We start from the raw sequence: 24,876 nt of genomic DNA, 5'->3' as shown, positions 1-24,876 counted from the left end.
CTTACAGCAAGCCATTTTCATGGTATAATTGAACAAACTAGGAGAGAGCATTCCTGATTTTCATAGTAGTGAGCTCAGAGCAGACTGGCAGGTCACACAGGGCAAACCCAAGACAAACAGCCCCAGGTTGGTTCACAGGTGTAGCTCTTGAGGGACCAGCAGTGACAACGTCTGAGCTCCTTCTTGGAGTTTACAGCTGCTTTTAACAACTCTTCTAAAGATTTCAAAATCACCCCAGGGGCTGCTTTTCCAGGAAAGATGTCAGACACGAATTTATTTGTAGCACAGAATAGCTGTAAAAAGATTTCCCCAACAAGTGGTGTAGTCTGCAGAGGAGCTGTGGGGAAATGCTGGGGTATTGCCATGGGCTGTGCTACAGATGACTCCATTCCCAAAGTTAGCTTTGCCAGCTTGTGCTCTTGCTGCTTTGCATGTGAAATACCTGGCTCCATGGCTGCATGGAGGCTTTGAGAGTTCACCAAAATTGGCAGGAACCCAGAAATCCTTTGAAGCACCATCCCATTTTTTCCATTCTTTTCCATCTCTTTTGGCTTATGGCAGAAGTTAATGACTTCAGGTCCTTTCTCCTGATCCCTTCTGCATCTGTACTTGCAGAGCAGTTGGGAGGGCTCAGAGAAACCCCAGTGGCCATTGCAGAGCATTTTCCATGTCCCTGTGGAGACATCCCCAGGCTCTCAGAGCCAGCCAGGCACTGGGGGCAGGTGCTGTGTGGAGTTCCCACCTTGCAGCAGTTTCCCTGCTCGTGTGGGGCTGTAAGCAGTTGTGCCACCACTGAAAGCTGAGGAGGAGGAGCCCATTTCTCCCATTTCTCCTTCTCATCTGTGGCTCTGGTGCTCCCCATACCCTCTTGTTCCTTTCCTGTTAAAAAGTTCCTTGTAAAATCTTTATTTAATTCATTCTCTGGGTTATAAACATTCTATGTGTCTCAGTCTACGTGTCTCCTTCCTCTCAGGTCTCTCAGCTGGTAGTAATGTGACCATTTCAAATTCCTGATTTTGGCTTTCTGGTGGTGGAAAGAGCAAGAGCAGGACTGGGTGAAATGAATCTCCACAAGCTTTTCCAATAGCATAGTCTCTTAATGAGATCGAGGATACTGGATTAATTAATTTTTGGAAACCTGTAGTTCCTTCCATTTCAGCTGTTCATTTTTCTGGAGCTGGTGGAAGAATGTTGTCATGCTAGCAGGACAGATATTTGCTGTGTGACTATTTAAAAGAAAATAACTTACACAGCTTGAAAAACCCCATTCTGGCACAACCTTTTGTTTGCACTCTCTGCTTTGGGGACCTCAGTGAAGTGTCCCATTAAGTGTTTGACCTTCAGTTGACTTCTGCAAACTGAGATAATTTTCATTAACCCTGTTAGGTCACCAGGAAGAGTCACTGAGCCCCCTCCTTCTGTTGGTTCTGAATGTCATCTCTTTTTAAAAAATAATCTCTTGCTAGGTTTAATTTAATAAGAGATAGAAAAGAAATGAGTAGAGCCTGAGGATGTCTAGAGCCACTGCTTTTTGGTGATCTTATTATTTAGGTGTTTTTCTTTATTGAGTTGAATGAAAAAGGACAAGAAATGATGGCAGTTCTAGTGTTTATTCTCGCTGTCTCAATTCATATCACTTTTGATTCATATCACTTTTGATTTGTAGGTAGATATCTTATTCCTCAGCGTGGAGCGCAGAGATCTCTGTGGGAATTCTTTTCCTCTTGCTCTGGCTCTGAATTGCAATGCTGCAATTCCCAGTGCTGGCCCTCAGCAGGGAGCCTGGAGCCCCCAGCTCTGGCTGATGTCAGGCAGGTTTATCTCTGCAGAGGAGCAGGGCTGGCTGCAGCTCTCAGGAAGGGCAGCACCCCGAGCTGGGGTGGTGGAAACATCCCAGGAGCTGGGCAGGGCCAGCAGCTGAGCCACAGCTGAACAGAGTGTGAGCTTCCACACTTTCAGCTTTTCTCACCCTCCATTAACTCCTTATGGATAAAGGGACCAGCCCTGGAGAGGGGTGTTGTACCTGTCCTCTCTCTGCAGTGGGACAATGCACAGAAACACTCTCAAAACTGCAATTACACCATAGCTTCATCAAAGGCTGACAGCTGGAATGTTCTAGATGACCTCCTGTGTCTGTGCTGTCTTCTGTCTGCTCATTATATTGATTATCCTTAATGGCATTGTTCTGTATTCCCCTTTATTTGCATTGGTGTTTTTCTGAGGATAGAATGAGCAAACCTAAAGTCTGCCTTGAACAAAATCAACAGAGCTGCCAGTGAGGATGCCACTGTGGTGTCTTTGGTAGGAATCAGGAAAAAAAATAATTTTTGGAGTCAGGATTAATCTCAGCATTAAAAGCTCTGCTTTGAGTTGGTACCAGAGGAAAAAAAAATGATTTGATGCAAAAAAATAAATACATACTACTGGTGCCAGACTAAATGTTCATTTTGGAATACAGGCCAAATTTTCCCATTCCTAGACATTTGTCACTGCAGCAGCTCCATTAGCACCAGTGAAATGAGTTCTGATTTACAGCAGTGACAGAAGATTAGGATCGAGGCGTGTTTAAGCAAGGCAAGAATTCTCTTGAAGCACTGGATTAACAAGGGCACTAAACGTGAGTGTGGGAGTAATTAGGCAGTGAAATGTGTTAGGCATGTGTTACTGGGGGATTGTAACACATCCTGGGTGTTGCTGCAAGGCACCTGCTCAGAAGCTGAGTCTCTTTAATTACCTGAGAGACGCACGGGGCTGTTCCACCGCCTCTCCTTCAGCTGCCTCACAGGGAGTTTGCCTTCTGTGTCCCAGTGCCCCAACACCAAGAAAAGGAAAGCAGAGAATGCTTTAAAAGTGATGTAATCCACTAAAAAAAATAAAAATAGAATAAAATTCCCATCTTTCTTGCCTCCTGTTTGGCTGGAAACAGGCTGCCCAGAGGAGCCCTTTGCAGTTCAGCCCCACTCTGTGCAGGAGCTGCTGCCCAGCTCTCTGCTGGTGCTCTCTCTGCATGGTTTGCTGCCCAGCTCTCTGCTGGTGCTCTCTCTGCATGGTTTGCTGCCCAGCTCTCTGCTGGTGCTCTCTCTGCATGGTTTGCTGCCCAGCTCTCTGCTGGTGCTCTCTCTGCATGGTTTGCTGCCCAGCTCTCTGCTGGTGCTCTCTCTGCACGGTTCTCTCTGCTGCTCCTGGTTAGATGACCTTGATTGGCAAGAAAAAGCTCTCAGATCCTTTTTCATTGTGTTACTAAATGTTGGGAGGAGGGGGTGGCATCAGCATTGCAGAGCAGCAGGTCTCCCAAAGCAGAGCCACCAGGTCCCCAGCACATCCCTGAGCTCATTTCCCTCCATCCAGTGCCCCTGTGGAAGGGCAGGGACTCACCAGCAGCCCTTGGTGGCCCTGGTGATCCATCAGAGAGCTCCCTGCCTTCCTCCGCTCTGTGTAGCCATCCCACACTTTGCCAGCATGCCCAGCATTATTCACCTTTTGTATCTACGTGTGTATTGATTTTCAGATTTGTTGGTCTCAGATCTCTCACCACGTCCCTCCTCACATGGGCTACTCTCTTTTTTTTTTAATTACTGGACTAATGTTATCTTTCACAGCATTAGGCACTTGGATGCATCTCATTAACATAAAACACTCTTTTAAGATGTTTATAATTAAACCCCAATTTACCAGCTCTCTGCCATACAATTTTCATTCAGATGGGTTATTTATAGGTTTTGCCATTTGGTTTCCTTGACAGCATTTGTTTTAATACGTCCCATTCTTTCTGAATTAACTGACTTGTTCTCCCTGTCTTAAAGCAACATATTTATATCGACACTTTATTAGAGAAAATTGCAACCTCTTACCGAGAGCGAGCGATTACCTCTTGTATTCCTAAAGTGCATTAAATTAATTTCACAGTGTAATTGAAACCAAGGCAGAGGGCTCATTAATGGTTCCTTATCTCCCAATACTCATTTCTTCTTTCCTTAAAATGTGAGTTCTTGCAAATGAAAGAATGGAACTATAATAACCATTATGAGGTACATTTTTATTTTTTTCCTTTTGTTTTTTTTGTCTTGTGCATGCTGCCTGGGAACCATTTTTCTTGTTCTTAGCAGTGATAGGTAGACAAGAGGTGACCACGCGAAACCCGCCCAGCCTCTTGAGCACAGGTGATTATCAGCTCAGGAAAAGGAAAACTGCTCAAACTGCAGAGGTCTGAGCAGCTTCATGACTTCTTGTTTAATACTTGTTTTGCATGAGAAATTACTTTTACAATTGCTGCAGCTACAGTATAAAGGGGGGCAGTGCTTTCATGGCACTCCTTCAGTGAAGATCTGCCTGTGCTGAGGGTCAGCTGAGGGCTCAGCACTGTGAAATCTCCACTGCAGCACTGGAGTGAGATGGAAGAGCCCCATGGATCCCCTCTGCACAGGCTGAGTGACCCCTGAGCAGGGTTTGCATTTCCAATTGCAGGAGCTGTGCCATTTTTGGGGGCTGATTATTGTGCTTGTTCATAGACAGCTGTGTCCTGCTGTCGGAGAAATGGTGGCAAGAAAAGGAAAACTTGATTCTGTAAGCCCTCTGTAGAAGAACAGTGGAATTATAGAAACTGTAGTTTCTATAGAAACTTCTGCTGGAGCCAGAGATGCTGCAGAATTGAGCCTCAGCAGCACCAAGGCACTCACAGTGGGGAGTAGAGTCACAGTGGGGAGCTTCAGAACCTCTCAGGGGTTTTGCAGTTTCCATCAGAAGGAACTTGGAGGTCTGTGTGCCATAAAATTGCCCCATCATATGTAACACTGGGACCAGGATCATCATTAACTCCAGAAAACTTAAATATAGAAGGGAGATCCCATCAGCTTGTGGAAATAGGTTCTTCTACTTCAGCCTGAAGGGCACAGAATGAGGGGTGGGATGTGGCAGTGTTACATGAGATTAATGGGAAAGGAGGGTTGCTTTTTCAGTTTTTAGATGGATACATTTCTCTAGGAATGCTCCTCTCCCAGTGCTGCATGGTTGTTCCCACCTAGTTGTGACTTTTTCACCCAACAATTATTTCAACATTATTGCACATCAGCTGTGATGATACAGGGGCAAAAAGGTGCTGGCTTACTGGGAAGTTAAAGTGCATTGGAAAAAAAGGTCCTGGTTTGTGGTAGTGCATCAGCATGGGAAGAAGGAAACTTCCTGGGAGAATATTGGGATCTCAGTAAAGAACCTGGGTCTCAAATGTGACCAGGGACATCTTGGGCTGGAGGGGGAGACTGCAAAAAAATCAGTGAAAAATGAGGAAGGAAAAAGTTCCTGCTGTTCCCACACAATTTTGCTGCACATGAAAACTGTTGATTTAATAACTCCTGCTCCCTCAAATCCATTGAAGAGGCTTCTTTTGTTTCCTGAAATGTATTCTGCTTTTGTAGACAGATAATGTATTTTTTAAACAGATCTAATCCCACTTCAAATCTGTTTGTTGCTGCATTTTGCTCCTAATACACTGGAATATTATTCCTTTGACAGGTTTATTCTGTTTTGAGCTATTTATTTCAGAGGAGTTTAAAACACTTTTTAAGTTGAATGCGTGAAAATGTTTGGTTGGTTTTTTTCCCCCTGAACAAATTTCTGCCTTCTGAAAGTTATATTTTAGCACAAATTTTGTGTATCACAATCCCTTTAGGGACTTCCTTATCCCAGGGCACAGCTTTGAATGAGTGCAGAACCTGGGGCAGAATGGGATGAGGCCAGGAGTGAACTGAATTTGGTATCTCCAGCCCAGTGTCCAGAGGTCATCATCTCCTCCAGAGCTCTGCTGCATTGCCAGACCCTGATCTTGGGCTCCCCAGTTAAAATAAGCATCTGGAGGGAAGGGGAGAAGAAGCACAGGGTTTGAGATAAAATTTGGGATAGTTTAGCTACAGGAGATTGTGAAACATCACCTTTGTAATGCAAAGCATCCACTGCCAGGACACAAGCAGCTTCAGGAAAGAAAGATCTTTGGAGAAATGAAAATAAAATATATTCTAGCTGTGTGAGCCAAACCCTCCAGGAGTCAAAGCAGGCAAGGATTCACCTGGAGCAGTGTGGAGATTCTTGTCCCTTTTCAGGACCCTGCTGGTGGGAAAGGATGCTCTTGGCCATGTGTGGTGGCTGCCCTGAGCCAGTGTACATTCACCTTTGTTTGCAGATAAAGGATGCAGATGAAGGAGTGGAAATGAAAGAAAAGTCGGTAGCTGGACACAAAAGCCACAAGTGAAGGTCAAATTAAAAATGTTTTCCTTTGGTTCTTTGGTTTTGTTTTACTTAGTTTGAATGCAGGCAGCATTGGACTGTTCCTCACATGAAATGTAGGGGCTTGTTTCTCATCTCTTCTGTTTGAAAGTTTGCAGGAAGAGCTCATTGGATGTCCCTTGGAGCCTCTTGTGCACAGGGGCAGAGAGGTGGCACAGGGGAGGGGGGCAGGGGGTTTTCATGCTCCTGACCTTCACACCCTCACACCAACTCACCTGGGTGATCAGGATTTTGTCTCCATTTCCTGATACCTGCAGATCCTTTCTGGGTGGGTCAGCCACTGGGCAGGTAATACAGATCATTTGAAATTATTTTCATAAATAGATGATCATTGTCAGTGTCCTTTAACACCACTTCCAAAGGCATGACAGACCCAGACTGTTACAAATACATGATGCCTGTTCCCTTAAATGGATTTTTTCATAAGCCAGTATTGAGGAGCAGGGTTGATATTAATGAGCTTCTTCCAGGAGCTGGACATTAAAAACTATATGGCTGCATTAGGATATGTGATACAATCACAAGGTAGGTGTGAGACTGTTTGTAGTATTATTGTAGAGGAAAATCTTCATTCCAGTCTTGCCTGGAAGTGCTGCTTCAACTTGGCAGAGCACAGGAAGTGTCCTGTGTTTATGCAGCACACGTAGGGTGTGTGTACACAGACTCCTGACACTGCCCAGCTGACTGTTTTTTCACTGGGAAAGAGATTCCTGCTTTTCCATGCTGCTCACTCAGCTGGGGGTGAAGGCTCACAGGGCAGGTTTTTGTAGGTCACCCTGCTGCTTGAGGCACCTTCATCCAGTTGGGCTCAAAAGGGGACTTTATTTCAGTGTTCACTCTGTGCCCACCCCTGGGCTTTGCTCACTGGGTTTGCAGCTTCTGCAGCTGCTGTGGGTGTGGATTTTTCATTGCAATCATGATGAGAGCAGGGGGCTCTACTTAGAGGGGGCTGACTGGGGGGGGAAAGTCAATAATTGTGGTGAATCTGTTATATATCCATAAGATTGTCAGGCACTGAGAAGTTTTTGCCTGTTATCAGTCAAAAGGTTGATTTCCCTGTGTCTAAGACTTTATTTCTAAAAGTCACGTGTAAATTTGAACTTGATATATTGGTAATTGTACTCATTTTCCATTTTTATAATGTTGATCTAGTTTTTAAATACAGTTCTGCAAAAGTGAAGAGTTAAAACAGAAACCTGCTCTCACCCCCTGAACCATCACATCACTTGTTGGCATCACAGCAGCTCTCTTCAGCTGAGCTCTTCTTTCAGGGAAATGTTGTAACCTTTCTTATTCTTGGGGATCATATATCTGCTTTTAGCTCAAATTAAGGGCTCCTCTTTTGAAGAGAGGAAGAAAAACAGGAGGAAAAAAGAAAAGCCTTTTTGGTGGATTTGTCTGGAATCTCCAGGATCAATTATTTACTTACAGCTATTTTTTAATTCCCATTCAGCTTAGCCATGCTGATCTTGATGCCTCACTGTGTGTTTACCCTCATCCTCCTACAGATTCCACCCATAAGCCTGAAAATCCCTCATACAAATTCTGGTCTGCCTTCCTCTCCAGGACTGCTTTGTTTTGCTGCTCTCTCAGCTCAGAATACAGTTGAAAGCTTTTGGCTCTCATCATTCTGTCTGTTCCTTTTTAGCTTTGTTAAAGAAATGAGTGTGTCTCATTATAGTCTTAAGCCTGTGCTGTTTGCAGCCTTCAGTAACTGGAGGTGGAAAATTGGTGTGGTGATGTTGAGAGTGGGGATCCTCTTTGTGATACTCATTTTTTAATAAATTGCAACAAAGAAATAGCCAAAGAGGAATCTGGCTTTCAGATGTGATGAGCTGTTCCACTCTGTTGGCTCATGGCTGGAGGCACCAGCATCATGCACAGATGTTTTTTATTGCTAATACACTGCTGGGGGAGTGTGGGCAGCTGGCACCCTGGGCTGGTGCTGGGTATTTCCACACCAGGATGTAAAAGGTGCCTTTCCACATATATCTCAGAGTTCTCATTCCTGGAGGTACCTGTCTGCCCTTGTGTTTCCATGTCAGACTGTGTTTTACAGATATTGATATAATCAGGAACTGAAAACATGAGGGAAAACATTCCTGCATGCAGAGCTGCTTTAATAATTTGTAGGCCACTCACATAGAAAGCACATAAAAAAATAAATAAAGGAAATCATGTTTACAAGTGATTTGAGAATAGCTGTCTTTTGAATACAAGCCTCTAGGTCTATTAGGAGATTTTACATTCAGCCCGCTGCCTGGCCATTATGTGCTGCAAAGAAATTACTCTGATTGTGCAGATCATTTCAGCACATAATGACTGGAAGCCCAATATTTTTCATTAATTTTTCTGGGTTAAATAATGCTCTGAAGTAATTTTTCTGATTTTTTTTTTTGTTTTGTTCCAAGAGCAGATTTCTTTCTGAAGAAGTTGAGTTCTTAGGTGTTGCAATTTTGAAACCAAACCTCATCATTGCCAGACTTGTTCCCTTGCTGGGTCCTTCCTGTCACCTGGAGGGGCCTGAACTTCCATTTCTTGTGTTGCTTCTCTCATTTTTCCCTCCCTCCTTCATACTTGCATTGCCCCTTTCTTGGCTCTGAATTTATTTCATTTCTTTTCTTCTCCTGTTGATCTTCGGGATGCTTCCCTCTCCTCCAGCGTCTCAGCTCCTGGTGATTGTGGTGCCACTTCCATTGCAGGGTTTTGTGCCTCACCAGCTGGAAATGTCACATAAATATCTGACTTTTCCTCCTGCTTATGGCTCTCCTGAATTCTTTTTCCTTGCAGTGTCATTTTTTAAAATGCAATATTGCAATTGCTGCCTAAAGTAAAGAATGTTTCAAATTGCAGTTTGTGAAATAGGTTTTGTGGGAGAAACTTGTATTATCAGCCCTGTTAGCTACCTGCACTCAGTAATCATTCTTTCCTGGGTGTTTTTCAGGGTGCCACCTCCACAGAGGAGGTTGCTTTATATTTGGTGCCTTATTTTCAAATAATATACCTGTGCAGAAATTGCTGGCAGAGAGATTGCCATGGTATCTTTCCCTTAGATGCCACTGCTGGTTTTGCCCCAGAGGGTGCTGGCACAGCCCAGGGAATGGGTCATCCCTGCTGCCAGGGATGCTCAGGGTGGGATTTTGGGGTGTCTGTGCAGGGACAGGGACTGGGCTGGAGGATCCTGATGTGTCTCTTCCTGCTCTGCATATTCTGTTGTTCTATGAATCAACAGCAGCATGGCCAGATTAGACCTTAATTAAAATCTTAATTAAACCATCAGTGTGTGATGATCCAGAAACCTGACTTCTCATGGGCTGATGAGCTGGACAGCTCTGGGAAATTGGCCTTTTGCCCCTGCCCTGCTCTCCTTGCATCTCTGCAGCATCACCAGAATTGTACTCCCACAAATGTGCTTCCTGTACTGTCCTGTCACTTCAAGATGCTGGGTCTGGGAATTTTGGAGGGGATGGCAGAGAAACAAAATCAGTTGGGTTGCTAGGAAAGGACTAAAACGTTGCCATAGCCCTGACTGGCCAGGGGAGTGCTGGGTGAATGTCAGTGCAGTGCAAGTCAGAGGCAGGGCACAGCTCTGGCTCCTGGATGGTGCATTTTGTACATTACATAAATCAGTATCTCTGAGAGCCTGGTGAATAGATAGGGCACAGAGAGGGAGTCAGGGGACCTACAATCTTCACTCCTCTGGCCTGCCTTCTATCATTTGCCTTCCTTATTAAGAAAGCAAGCTTAGGGCAGAAAATTGTCCTAGTTCATATTAGTGCAGAGTAATGGGGTCCTGACCTGTGTTGGGGCTCTGGGTGCCACTGAAAAACACACCCCAGTAACAGTGGTGACCTGCTCTGTGTCATACTATTCCAGCTTCTGTTACAAGGAGCAATTCATTCCAGGAAATGTGGTGGAAGTAACCAATAGAAAATACAGTTACAGTTTCTTTTCATTCCTTTTTAATGCCAGCAATATATAAACATGGTTTTTCAGAAAGAAAAGGGTGGCCCCTCAAGTACTGTAGTGCAGAGATTTGCAAGTGTGTTTAAAGATATTTGTATGAAATGGCCATCTGAGCAGTTTTTATGGGCTGCTGTGCTCAGAGGATTTCAGATCCTGCATCTCTATGAAGGAGAGAAGCAAAACTGAATTCTAAAACAGCATTTCTGTCAGGAGCAGCAGAAGTCATGTCCTGTGAGAAACAGCTCACAGAGCTCCTGCTGCCAGGGCAGGAATGTTCTTACCTCCAGCTGCTGCAGGGGAGGGTGGGAAAGCAGAGCAACCAGGGGAGATTCAGACATCTGCATGGAAAATATGCCAGAGCAGCAGGAAAAAATGGACTTCTGCAGTAATGTTTCATGACAGGGCTTTGAGAATCCCAGAGTCAGGAATTTGCTGACACTGTCACAGTCTCCATTCCTAGGCGCTATGAGCTGAGACAGTGTACAAATGGTTGGGCTGGTAGCCTAAGGGAATTGCTGGCCTTTGCCATGAGAGATAGAGCTGCCCAGAAGGGTGGAGTGAATCAGTCACCGTGGTGTGGAGGTGTCAGGATGGATAATGAACCTTTCTTCTCCTCTTGGAACTGCAGGAGCCTGCAGTGGGGTGGGAAATGCCAGATAAAAGCACTCTGACCACACATTGCCTGGAGTAAGGAGCAGCAGCCTGGCAAAATCAAACCAGTCTGGTGGACTGGAAGATGGAGTTGACATCAGGCTCTTATTTCTTCTAACAGAGCTCACACTTCATGAGGGAATTCAGATGGTACAAAAACGAGGGGCGTGTGACTGTGCTGTTTATAGTAGAAAACCATTCTCCAGCACCTATTATTTAGGGTCATAGGAGTAACTGCAGCTCAGCTGAAGGATAATTTGGAGTACTTCTGACCTTCACTTCAAATGAATAGAGTTTTAGCCATTTTCAGGGAGAAATTGTAGCTTTCTCATTGCCTTTGTTGTGTGACAGTGTGGGGATTGCCTGTCTGATGGTGTATAGCTCACCTCTAGGACACTTTTACTGCAGGATTGCGGGACAGCTTGTCAAATAAAGATGGAAATGTGCAACTGATACGTTGTTTCCATGCTCAGGAGTCCCATTAATGCATTTCAGACATGTGAGCACAGAAGTTATCAGTGAACTCTTACCTGAATGGGCAAATTGGTGAACGCAGCACAATAGCAAAGTTGTCAGGGGCAAATGCTGAAAATGATATGTGTGATTCCAAGAGCCAGCCCTTTTTGCTTGGTAAATTTGTGTTTTGCTCTGGCTAAACTAGATTAACAGCTTAGTTGTAGGAGAAGTGAAATCATGCTTTTATCACTGCATCATCTCTTAGAGCATATGCAGTTAAACATGTGGCAAAGAGGCAAAACAACGCCCCAGTGACAATAACAGTGCTGTCTCACCAACACATGGACTTGATTGGATATTATCTCCCCAAGCAAGTGACTTCATGAAGAGAAGTGATTCCGATTTCCTGAAGATCAGCAGCACAGAGCTGTTAAAAGAGCAAAACATTATGGGCTCCTGATGTCAGGCTCTGTGTCCAGCTTTGATTCCCTTTCCCTGCCACGTTTAAGCTGCAGAGGAAGACCTGGCTGACTCCAGAGGCAAAGGTGAAGCCCAGGATAAGAGTGGATCTCGTGTAACATGAATTCATTTAACTTCATGAACTGCAGTGGTGATATTTTTAGGAGTAGTTAAGTGTAACAGGAATATAATGAAGATAGGCTTATTTAGTCTTTAGAGTAGCCATGACTCAAATCTTGTGGGGCTTTCTAAATCAAGCTCAGTGGCTTAAGCTGTATCTGGAAATATTCTGTGCAGCAAGCAGTGAATCAGCAGAGCTAAGGTCTGTAATGAGGACTATTGAGGTCTCAACAATAGGGCAGAGGGCAGCTTTCTCCAAGGTGCTCAGTTAGAGCAGAAATGCTGTGCAAATAATGTTCCTAAATAGGTTTTATTTTCAGGTGTGTAGATTTCACTTGTTAAACAAACAAACAAACAAACAAAACCCCAAACATTTCCAATAGAAATTATGCTCTTTTTTTGGCTGAAGAAGTCGTCCCTGGTGTGTGATGTTAAAGGATGCTGAGGAACTGGAATTGTTTGTTCAGAGAAGCTGTGAGCTGCCCCATCCCTGGAAATGTCCAAGGCCAGGCTGGATGGAGCTCCAAGGTTCAGCCTGCTCTAGGGAAAGGTGTCCCTGCCCATGGCAGAGGGTTGGAATGAGATGGGCTTTAAGGTCCCTTCCACCTCAGATCATTCCATGATTCTGTGTGGAGGCTGCTCTGTATGTTGGATTAATGCTTGTTACATGTATATCTCTAATGGGATGTTTAAAGCCAGGCCTCCAATACAATGAGAAACACAAATGTGAGCTGATTTTAGAGAGAAAAAGTTTCTGCCAGAGGTATTATTATTATTACATGTTACTGTGCTCACTATTTCAATGAGTAAGGACTGCAAGTCCATTTAAACTATTTGAGATTAAAATTAGAACTGTTGTTCTCCTGTTTCTGGGTGTATGCTGAGTGCTTCAGAAGAGTAAATGCCCCATTACAGTATAACTTAGTAAAATATTAGAGTCATTTGCACTACACTGGGATTTTACACCCTATTACTGCTCTGAATTATCTGTCATTAGACCTCATTAAAGGCAGATTTGGTTAGATGGACAATTGTCTATTGCAATTTGGTTGCAAATATGTTGTTAGGCTTTCAAATGAATATTTTAAGTGGATCATTGCACAGTTTGCCTTCAAATTCTTTTTTTTTTTTTTTTTTTTAATCTTGTCCTTCCTCTCCCTCCATCTTTTAAGGAGCTTCCACCCAGAATTCCAATGCAGTGGAACCTGAAAAGCAAGTTGACAGCACGGTGAAAATGGCTGGAGTTATAGCTGGGCTCCTGATGTTTGTTATCATCCTCCTGGGAGCAATGCTTACCATCAAAAGAAGGTAAGTTTCTGCTTTGCTCCCATCGTGGACCCCAGGCTATATTGTTGTAGTTTCCAAAGGAAGAACAAATAAAGATCAGACATTCCTTATGTGTGGCAGAGAGCAGCAGTTACACACCTCTGACACCAAGGGTTGCAGGCCCAGAAGAAATTCCAGTTCTGGGAGATCCAGCAACAAAAGAATGGCTGTTACTGCAAAGATAATGATAATTATCTCTAATATAATGATTTTATATTAATGATAATTAATGTCAAGGGATAAGTCATGAAGTAGCAGACAGAAGTACAAGGGGATAAAAGGAGAAGCTCTCCTAACAGGAAAGGCTGAGACTTGGGACTGGGGAGGAGAAGGTTTGGACTGACCCAACTGTGGCCCTCCAGTACCTGAAGGGAGCCTACAAGGATGGAGAGGGACAATTTACAAAGTGGAGTGACAGGACAGGGACAGGGGAGTGGCTTCAAGCTGACAGAGAGCAGGGTTGTAGCAGACATTAGCAGGAAATTCTCCCTGTGAGAAGGTGAGGCCCTGGCACAGGTGGCCCAGGGAAGCTGTGGCTGCTTCATCCCAACCATTTCCCCAACACTTGGTTCTTGTGATGCTGTGGCTGTCAGGGCTGCTACAACAGAAGGTATTGCCTCACAGATAACACAGACAAGCACAATCACTAATGCAGAGTGAGTCCCAGAGATTGGACACTGAGGATCCATGTGCTCCATGTGAAAGTTCCCAAGCTCCTGCTGAGCTGAGCTGGCCTGACACAGGGCACAGGAACCTTCAGCTGAGCTTGCCTGGTCCCTGGAGCAGTTTGGTGAATTTGGGAGTGATGTCCCACACACACATCTGGTTTTGCCATAGGGTCTCCAAACCTGGGCCATTTCCTTCAAAGTGACCATTAGAAAGTAGGTGAGTGGCAGTATTAGAAATCTAAATTCTCCCTTTTTTCCCTGGAGCTGGAAAATCAGTGTTTCCTCTGTGCTGTTTCCACAGCAGCCCCTCCCAGGGCAGACAAGCAGAATCCCTGCAGTCTGTATCTCTGCCTGCTTGCCCACTGCAAGACACACTGAAATAAGGAATGAGCTGGCTCATTGACTTTAGAATCCTTTCCCATTTAGAAGCTCTGAGTGCAGGAGGAGGTGTGGGAGGCTGTAGCACACCTCCAGCACCTCCAGGGCTGCTGCTCACATCCATTCTGGGCTCCCTTGGATGGGCACCACCAGCTGGGGCTCAGAGCTGCATATGGACAAGTGTTCCCTGCAGGTGAACTTCAGCCTCTCAGGCTCATTTCATTTGTAAACTAGAGTGGGTTGGGACCAGCTTTTATAAAAGGAGAAGCTGATTTGGACCACAAATTGATTGGAACCTCTGGAGGAGCAGAGCTGTAAGCTTGAGCTTTTCTGAGACAACAGTTTAACAACAGAGTTCTATTCTGATTTTGCAAACAGAAGTATTTGGAGCTTAAGCTCTTGCATTCCATGTTTGAATTAGCCTCACTTTAAAAACAGTTCCTTTCCCAGGGCACCAAGGCCTTGGTGTACAAATAGTGCAGCCTTACATGGCAACAATTCAGAAAAATAATTTGATGAGCTGAATTTGAGATGTTGTCTTCACATGGAGCTGGAAAATATCCCAGTGACATCTGTCCATTGTCCAGGGCATCACAGCTCAGTGGGAACAGGCACAGGAATTCCTGAATTAAGCATTTTGTTAACCAGTGCAGAGAACAGAGGAAGGAGAGGGATTAGAAGGGAAGGGAGACACTGGTTTGAGATAAGCACTGGTATCATCAGAGCCTCTTTTTGTTCCTGTGAGACTCACCAGACTGGCAGCATGCTGCTTGGAGCCTTTCAGACACAGAGCAAGCAGTGCTCAGTTGCTCACAGTTTCAGCAGAACAAATTGCAAAAATTCCAGGAACTCAAAAATTTCTGGGGGTTGATAAAGTTTTAGAGGGTTTAGTCAGATATGTGAAGCTAAATTAAGCCAACCAGTGTATTTATGCAGTGGAAAAATTTGGTTTGACTTTATGTTTGTTGTCTGGAAGTTTTTGTTGAAACTTAGGGTTGTCTAAAGTCTGCTGAAGTTTCCATATTTGTGTATCTATGTCAAAATTGTGTGTACATATAAATTTCTGTATTAAACATGACTGTCTTACCACATTTAGAATTGAAACCATGAACAGTTTGTTTTCTTGGTTTTGGGAACCCACTGACTCCAGGGAGTTAGGTCACAGTATCATCATTACATGTATATGACTTAAAAATTGCTGCCACATAATGGAGAGAAACTTTATACAAGGACATGCAGTGACAGGACATAGGTGGATGGCTTCAAACTGAAAGAGGTTCAATTTAGATGGGATATCAGGAAGAAATTCTTCACTCTGAATTCTGGACACACAGGATGCTCAGAGCAGCTGTGGCTGCCCCTGGATCCCTGAAGTGTCCCAGGCCAGGCTGGGCAGGGCTTGGAGCACCTGGGACAGTGGGAGGTGTCCCTGCCCATGGCAGGGGGGTTGGAATAATCTTGCAGGTCCATTCCATCCCAAACCACTCTGTGATTCTGTGATAATTTAGCCTGTTAATATAGAGGTGTTTATCAGTGCCCACATGAGTGTATGTGCCCACAAAAGGCAGAACCACATTCTTTCATTAACAGATACATATCCTGAAATATCTCATTTGTATTGTATGAAAATATTTCTAATTCTCTAAGGAGCTTGTTGTTTTTTCCTCAATATTATTTAAATACATTTGTGTAACAAATACAGAGAGAATACAGAATCATTTTGTAAAAACAAAACAAAACAAGAAAAGCAAGATATTTTTTTTTTGCAGGATAAAATGCCCTTTGACTTTGCCCCTCCCTAAAGGATTTGATTTTGGTCAGTTCTGATTTCATCTGGCCACTTTTAATTCTGATGTAATTGTGACTTGTATTTCCCTGGAGTGAAAAATGTGACACCTCTCAGGCTGGTGTGTTTGAGCAGACAAAGCCTCCACTGACCCCTTTAAATACAAGACTGAATAAATAGGATCAGACAGCCTGTCATGGATATACTGTAAATAAGTTATTTAAACTGCTGTTGGTAGCAAAAAAGGAGATTTGGGGCTGTGTAGGGTCTAGGATTATTTCCTCCTATGAAAATTCAGCTCCTTATTCTGGATTAGGATTTAGTTGTTACCTTAAACTAATTAAATAAAACCCCAAATCCTCTGGGGCAGAACATAGCCAAGCTGTAGGACAGAATTAGGAAAAGGGACATTTAGAATTAGGAAAAGGGACATTTGCACACTCAGTGTCCCCACTGTGTCCCTGCTCCAGGTGGGAGGCAGACAGGGGGTTGGGTTGTGTTGTGCATTCCAGGTCATGTTTTCACTGAACCAATAACTCTGACCAGTTCTCACAGTTAAACTTTGAAATATTCTTTAATAAGTCTTTATTTCAGGCTGCATATTTTGGAAGAATTTGAGCCAAATTATCCAATTCCAAAACATAATCCTCCTTTTGTTTGGGTTCCTTTATTTTCTGTCCTCATGGACCAAACCTTTCTGAGCTTTCCTCTGCAGCCTGGAGGGATGAGAAGGTTTTAATGAGTGCTGAGAGTCTGGTGGGATCTCAGAGTCTGTGGCCCAGACAGGAGGGCAGCAGAAAGAACAGCAAGATGTTCAAGGGAACAGTTCCAGGCCATGGAGCTGGGTGAGCCCTGCTCCTGGCCTCTCACAGGGCTTGCTTTAATTGAATCATTTTGGGGATTTCAGGGGTTCAGCTGTGTGTGCTCTCATTTTCTACATCTTGGTCATGCTTCCCTTTGTTTAGAGGCTCAGTGGAACTCAGATATTCTCAGGGAAGCTCGGTGGAAATCCCTGCACCTTCACTGGTGCATTGCTCTGTAGAATTGCTGCTTTCAGAATATAATAGCATTTAGTTAAAATACATCCAGATGTATCTTGGAATCAGTGCCATGCAAATAACTTGGCATACATCAGGAATCTGGCCAAAATAGCAGGTTTATGGCATCATCAGGAAACCCATGGCACTTCAGTTTAATCCTCATGAAGTGTTCTTTACCCCATGTGTGCACAGCCCAGAGGGTGATTGTGCACAGAGTGACTGAGCTGAGCCTGGTTTCCACAGGGCAGCCATAAAAGTGAACACTTGAAAGCTGCATTTGTATTTCTGAGTGATTCCTAGTCACCCTGGTATCTTCAAGGATGGGATTTTAAAGCTGTGCACTAGGCTGAAGTTTGTGTTTCACTCTTTTTCCCTGTCTTGACCACTGCTGCTGCTTCTGTGGCTTCTTGTGGCTGGTGGTAAATCTCCAATACTGTGGGCTAGGTCTGTTGTGAGCCACTCTTTTCAGAGAAGCCCCTTTCCAGCTATAAAAGGGAAAATACCACCTCTTAAACTACAACTGATTGCCAAGGCTCAGTTTGTGGTGCTGCTCAAAATGTTGTGAAATGAATTGTTGAGAAACTGTGCTAGAAAATGCTTAATCACAGTGATGCAGAAAGTTAATGCATGCCCCCAGTGCTCAGCTATAAATATGGAGTGATGCTTGAATTGTTAATGAACTATTTGCATCTTAGAGTTTGATGGAGCTTGATTTATCATTAGACAATTTGCTCATTGTCTAAATATTCCAAAATTGTGGCGTTCTTACATTGTCACTGCTCTATTTATTGTTATTTGTATTAATAGCTCTGACATCTTTCTTTCCATTTCAGAAATAACAAAGCACTTGAGAGGCAAAATTAAGTCTCATTGCCCATGTTACTGAGATGATAAAGTGAGGGAATTAAAGGTGAGGGGATTTATTCATGGTGGCAGAAGTGGAAACACAACCTGTCTCCAGTTCAGTATCTATTTATTCCTCACCAACACACAGCTCCTGAAACAAGGGGAGGCAAATAGGACCTCAGTACAGAAAACAGCACAAATGCTTTGTATATTGAAAAAGAAGCCTGGAGTTCATCTAAATCTAACTATGTGCTTTTCTCTTTTTCTCCTTTTGGATATTTTGTTCATCTGACTGGCCATCAATATTTAGAAGAAATGCATATTCCTACTCCTACTACTTGTAAGTACTTGACTGGGGATGAGGTTTTTTGAGCACGTTCACCTTGTGGTAATTTTGTGCTTTGTTGTATTCTTTTATTATTTTTTTTTCTATTTACCACTCCATTTATCCTTGTCTTTCCAGCAGCTTGTGTTTTATTTTCCCAGTTGCACGCTGTTATGTTTTCCTCATTTCCCCCTGTACCTGTAGCTGTGCCTGCAAACATATGAATGTCCACAGATATGAGTTACAGTTTATAGCTCTTCACATTGGATATTCATCTTTAGATTGGATATCAGGAAAAATTTCTTCACCAAAAGGGCTGTCCAGCACCAGAACATGGCCCAGGGAAGGGATGGAGTCACCACCAAGGTGTTTAAAGTTGTGTAGATGTGGCACTTGGGGACAGAGTATAGGGATGGACATGGCAGTGCTGGAAGAACAGTTGGACTTGATGATCTTGGAAATCTTTTCTGACATAAATGATGCTGTGATTCTGTAAATGCTAATGGACAGAGTGTCCCAAGTGCACTTTTTTAATTGTCCATTGCTCATAGCCAGACTTCAGGGAAATTCACACCTGAAAGTTATTGTTGGGAATCTCTCAGCCATGGACGTGAGCTTTTTAAAAACCTAAAGGTTCCTGACACCTGGGAGTTGACATTACCCAGCAAACATCCCTGTTCCTGGAGCTGCCAGGTTCTGAGTGTTGGTTTAGATCATTGGATGATGAAGTGGTTCAGATATTCAGATCTAAATCACCTGTCCAGTCCTAATGACAATGCTGCATAATTAAGGCAGTTGTTAAGGCACATGAAAATGCTTCACACATCGGTGCTTCCAGAGCCATCTGTTGCCTAAAGACTGAGGGGCTGGGAAGCAATCAGGGCCAAGCTGTTTCTGCCATGATAATGGTTGTCTGAGGATCATGGGGAGGAGGGGGCTGGATCAATGATGTGAGGAAAAAGTCCTGGAGAAGTGAGTTGGATGGCTCTGCTGCCATCAGAGGGCTGGGAGGGATGGAGAAGGCAGCTGTTGCTGCAGACAGGAGCAGCTCTGCCCTCTCCAGCTCCCAGAAGCAGCAGGAGCCCTGTCATCATCATCATCATCATCACCATGAACCCTTTCCCCAGAACCTGCAGACTGGTCAGGGCTCTGAAACCCACCGAGCTGTCCAAAGGGTCACATGAGCCCTGACAGCCCCTCCTGGGCTGCTGCTCCCTGGAGCCTCCTTTGCCCCTTCCCACAGCTCCTCTTTGTCTCATCCTGGTGCTTTTTTCCTGGAAGATGTTCAGCAGGTCAGCAGAATGACAGGGTTAATGTGCTGCCATTTTAAGGGGAGCTGATTTCTTTTCCATATGAGCTGCTTTACATCCAAAAACAGGGCAAAGGAGGATCCCTACTCATCACTCTTGGAGGGATTATGTTTCTCCATGACCTATCAGGGGATATTGAAAGAGGAACCTCTCCCACTTTCCAAGCATGTGAGGCACCTTAGGACACCATCACGAGTCTTGACTTTGCCCAGTGATGGAATTGTAAATGCAGAGTAACTCCATTTCCTCTAGACCTCACACTGGTTCACCAAGAATGAAATTTGACCTCAAGCAGTCAGATTAAAGAGGAGGTTAACTAAGTGCAAACTAGGGAATAGTTCTAACCCAAAGGTGCTACCAGCTAGTTGAATTTATTGATAGAACCTTTCCTCTTCTGCACATTTCTCATGTTTTACTGTTTGGTTTCCTTACAACCAGTAGCACCACTGCCTGAAAAATTCAGTGCCAGATTTCCCATTATCATTCTGTCTTTTTCCAGCAGGCAGTATGTGGTCAGCATGTTCCCTGCTTCATTTTATTTTGAGATGTATGTGTTAAAGAGATGAATCAACTTCTGAGTCCTCTGTGACCCATTTTGCAGCAGCACAGCATTGCTTTAAGCAGTCAGCTGAGGATTACTCTGCCAGAGCAAGCACAGGGGTCCTTAAGGGGTCTGTTTGCTCTGGGTCAATTTGCTAGACCCTTTTTCCTCAGGGAGCAGTGCAGTGACTCAGGAAAAGTGAAGAGCAAACCCTCTGGAGGGTCACCCCAGCCTGGGGTCACAATGAGCCTCAGCAGAGGCAGAAGGAAGGGCTTTAACAAAGTTTAATGAGGCAGATGTCCAGCATTCAGCACATCACACCAGGGAAAAGCCAGAGGTGCCATCAGGCAAGCTGAGTGTTCATAGGAGCCAGTGGAGATTGGAGCTCAGCTTGCAGAAATCACAGAGCTTTTCCTCCCCACCACCACACCCACAATCTTGTGCAAAGAGCTCATTGCTGGCTCTGTGCTGGTGGTGTCCAGGGACAGCTCTGCAAGCTGGAGCATCCTGGTAGTGAAGGCAGCACATCAGCAGCCACCTCAGCATAAACATTCCCAGCACCAGGCTCTGCTGCCAGCTCTTTGGTTCACATGAACATTGGGTCTGTTCCCTGTGCTGGGAAAAACAAGCTCTGGTTTGCTTTTTTCCTCTTGAACAACAATCAAGGTAAAAGGGATGTTCCAGAAGTGAGGGAAGAAAGCAGAAGAGCCCATGAAGGAGCATACAGTGAAGTTCTACTGAGTTTCATGATTCAAGTTTCACATGAAATAGGGTGTTTCATTAGAGTTGCAGATGGAGATCTGAAATTGCTAAGGACAATTCTTAGCCAAACTTGATTCAAATTGCTCTGGACTCTTATGAGCAGAGAGGCTGGATTTAAGTTTATTTGAAATGCTGTAGAAATAACAGCAGCAATATGGTTATATACAGATTTATTTTTTTTTAATAGAATTGGTTTCTATGCTATGACCTTGCATGAATTATTTAGTCCTGAAGCAGAATTCAGTAGAATGAGTTACCAGTATTGAAAAACAGGTTCCCAAAGAGATCTGCTGGTAGATCTTTAAAAGTGACCATATGGACTGTATCACTTCATGTTTGGTTTCAGTTTCTGGACTTCAAAGCTGTGTTTCTTAGAGCAATTCTTGTCTGTTTTCAGATAATTCCTCCCAGCCCTTTGTCATCTTCCATACAGGCATTTCTTCTTGTTAGGGACCAAAATCTCCTACCCTAACTCTTCCACACAGTTCTGAATGCTAGCTCTATTAAGGTCACAGAGACTTTTTTTCAGGAGTACCTGCTCTTTACAGAGACAGGCCACAACATTTTGGTAATCTCTAGACTGGAGTTCTGCCCTCAGCCAGTCTTGTGTTCCCACTGCATTTCAGGACTGGAAAATCTGATTCTGGGAGATGGCTGAGTACCTGCAGCTCTGACTGGTGAAACCAGCCCCAAATATTCACTTACAGGAGCAGCTATTATGGGCATGCACAGTCACAGATAAATATTTTGGGATTCTTGTATAGCAACCCTTGACTGAAAACTTCCTTCCAATATAGGAAAGGATGAAAGAGAAGACAGAGATCTTTAACATGCTTTTAGTGGAAATACAACCCAGGAAACCTCGATTCCTAACTTGTAACTCATTGTGCAGGTTCAACATCATGGTGTGTACTTCAGTTTACCCATCAGCAAAGACTAATTGTTTATGGGTTGAGATCCTGTGAGGAGAAAGAGATGGAATGAGGAGTTCTTGTCCTGGCCACTCCTTGCATCCCTGTGCCCAGGGTGATGCCTGAACCTTTTCAGAGGAGTTACTCTGTATTTACACCAACACCAATGATGTCTGGGGTTGGGGCAGAATTGCTGCTGTCTCTCTGCACTGAAGTTTAATGGGCAGTGTTAGATACCAACCCAGCTGGGTCTGGAAGAATTTGGTTTTACTCCCAGCTGAAGCTGTAAACACAGCCAGCCATTCATCCAGTTTACAGAAGGGTTTGCATTTAGTGACAGACACCTCTTTTGCAACAGTATTTTCAACTGCAGCAATCCATATCATGATTTTATTATTTGCTCACCAGGAAAATAAATGGAAATGTTTTCTGTGTGTGGGTTGTTTGTTTTGGTTTGTTTCTTTCTCCTGGGGGCTGGGTAATGGCTGCAGAATGAAATTTAATCAAGAGCAATATGAGACCAGGGAAGAATTTCTGGAAATACAGAGATTCATGTATATGTTACAGGCACTCAGATTAATGTTATTTATAAGAAAAGGGCACTCAATGGCCAAGATGTTTTCCTTTTCCCCTGAAATGGCCAGAGCTCCAGGGACATGATTGCAGTGTAGGAAGCCCCTTCAACTCCCACTGGAATTTCACACCAATTTTAATTGTTGGGTGGTTTCAGCTGGGAGTTTCTTTTCATGGGAGAGATTGCAAAGGTTATTAAGCTAAATGTATACTTAGATTTTTTGAAATAACAGAGTTTATGCTGAATTTATTGCCACCATCTGTGGGACATTTGAAAAGAAAAACATCCCTTTATTTTATTTATAAGCGTACCTCTGTATTACCTCATTCACACATAAATATCCCCATGTATTTCCATGGATGGTGGGATCTGCCTGCACAGGTCAGCTTGCTAAATCAGGATTTTAAGAAGAAACATTCTCATTAGGAGCTTTTCCCATCAGATGATGGAAAAACAAGATCATTAATCAGTGGCTATGCCTGTCTAATGAAAGCAAATTTCAAAACAAATGTATAAAAATGCAGAAAGCAGATGAGATGTTATTTAGAACGTGTCTGTATGGTGATTGCAAGCCTAAACCTTGCAGAGGGCAGGGTTTGTGGCTGTCTGTAACAGCAGAGACTTACACTGGATGGCTCCTGTGTGCACCTGGCTTATCTAAACTTCGTCTAGCTGTAAGTAAAACTAAAAAATAAATATGAATATAAATAAATCCTTTACAAGCAGTGATTAATTTGATCAAGTGAAGCTTAGATCATGCTCTCAAGAGCCTGTGCTTGTATTCACACAGTGCAAAACACTCAGGGCATCTATTGACTTATCTCCACTTCACTTTCTCCTGTCCTGTGAAGTTTGCTCTGTGACACTGGCCTTTGCTCTTCACTACACCTTTACTGCAGCAACCTCCCTCTGCTCCTGCCACAGCCTGGCTCCATCAGAGCAGGTGATAAAAGCACAGCTAAAGCTGTCAGAGCACTGCTGTGGTGGGGATTGGTCCCTGCAGTGGCTCTGAGAAAGCTGCCCAGGTGCTCAGGCCAGAATCACTCCCCAGCCCTGCTCAGGCTCTGTTCACACCCCTCTAGGGACCAGGATTTCCCAGTCTGCCTGTTGGACCCCTGACCCCTTGACAGCTTTGTCAGCTCCTGCCTGCCCCACTGCCTTGAGAGAGGGGCAGCTCCTCCTGCACAGAGCTCTCCCCCAGTTTAAAATGAACAACCTTCCCATTCCCTGCTCCTGCAGGCAGTGAGAGCAGCTCCCCTCTGGTGTCTTTTCATGTTGGAAGACCTATCAGCCCTATTTGATTTCCTTTTCTCTAGATCAAAGGTTCGCATTTCCTTTGGCCTTTGCTTGTAGATCATGTTTTCCAGCTTCACCTTTCGTGTGCTCCTTTGTGTGTGCCCCTGTAGCACAGGTCTGATTTGAAGAGCAGTTTGCAGCAGAGCCCTCTCCAATCCTCAGTCAGAGCAACAGGATCACCCAGATTATAGTGCCATGCCCTTAAACCAGCATGAAACCATTCTTCCAAAATGGATTTGTCACCTACTACAGGTTTAGGGCATGGAGATCCTTCCCAATAGATGTGCTGTTTGACCAGTGCTCCCTGGTATTTGCATGGCTCATCACAGCCTGCCTTAGATTGGACATGTTCCATCACAAATTACATCTGTACTACTAGGCCTTTGCTATGCATAATTCTCTAAAAGGATTTTTTTTTTTTTGGCTTTCTCAAAATTGCTTATTGAAAATGAGGGCAACATACAATTTGTGTCTGTAGGAGGAAATATCACATTTAACTTGATATTAACATGATCTATACCTAATGTCTAAATTACCTGTGCATGCAAATCTACACCATGGTGTACATAATCCATCCTGGAGAAACATCTAAAATTAAATCTGTCAGTGTACATGCACAAGAGTTCTCCAGGAGTGGCAGTTACACATTTAATGTTCATGAATGTAAAATTGATAGAAAAAGTTAGAGAAGAGTTTGAAGCTGTTGTTAAAAAATAATCCCTAACAATCATGCAACCCTCCACAAAACAGGGATCTGATCCTGCAGGTACTTCTAACAGAAAATATTGCTGGAGCTTGCTGATTAATGCCCGTGGCAGTAAATGGTTTGTGCTTGATACCAAGTTTGCATTCCTTGACTGTTTAAGTGGAACTCCCATAATTTTAATATAGTGCTTCAGATTTTATGTCTAGTCTCTAATATGAGTAGAAGTTTCAAAAAAGAACTGAATCAAATCTCCATCATTTTTTCCTCAAATTCACACTTAGTTGTGTTCACTGCCGATGGCTTTTCTCCTTGCTTTAGTGGGGTCAGCATCAACTGCCTGATTATACAGCTGGTTTCATTTTTTCACTCAACTTTGAGCATCTTTCTGTCTCATCCCTCCTCGGTGTGTGTGGTGCTTGCAAACATCATCTCTTCATTTCCAAACCCTCTCAAACTGAGAAGAACAACCCATCCCCTCC

At 43.9% G+C, this 24,876-nt stretch overlaps 1 protein-coding gene across 9 annotated transcripts in view; it reads left to right on the top strand.

The window, feature by feature from the left end:
• PTPRT (protein tyrosine phosphatase receptor type T) overlaps positions 1 to 24,876 on the top strand; it is a 450,791-nt gene that overhangs the window by 361,107 nt on the left and 64,808 nt on the right. For 5 of the 9 annotated variants that reach the window (XM_033075164.2, XM_033075167.2, XM_033075165.2 and 2 more), the window contains exons 14-15: positions 13,101 to 13,236; positions 18,247 to 18,312. In XM_033075164.2, the coding sequence (XP_032931055.1) occupies positions 13,101 to 13,236; positions 18,247 to 18,312 (202 nt within the window). Of the gene's footprint in view, positions 1 to 4,103; positions 4,161 to 13,100; positions 13,237 to 18,246; positions 18,313 to 24,876 lie in introns of all 9 variants that reach the window. The other 4 variants (XM_033075163.2, XM_033075168.2, XM_033075166.2 and 1 more) reach the window with 2 other exon arrangements.

The sequence above is a fragment of the Catharus ustulatus genome, chromosome 17 (genome assembly GCF_009819885.2).
Source record: "Catharus ustulatus isolate bCatUst1 chromosome 17, bCatUst1.pri.v2, whole genome shotgun sequence".
Lineage (NCBI taxonomy): Eukaryota > Metazoa > Chordata > Aves > Passeriformes > Turdidae > Catharus > Catharus ustulatus.
The sequence above is the reverse complement of the archived record's forward strand: the minus strand, read 5'-3'. Positions and strand labels throughout refer to the sequence as shown.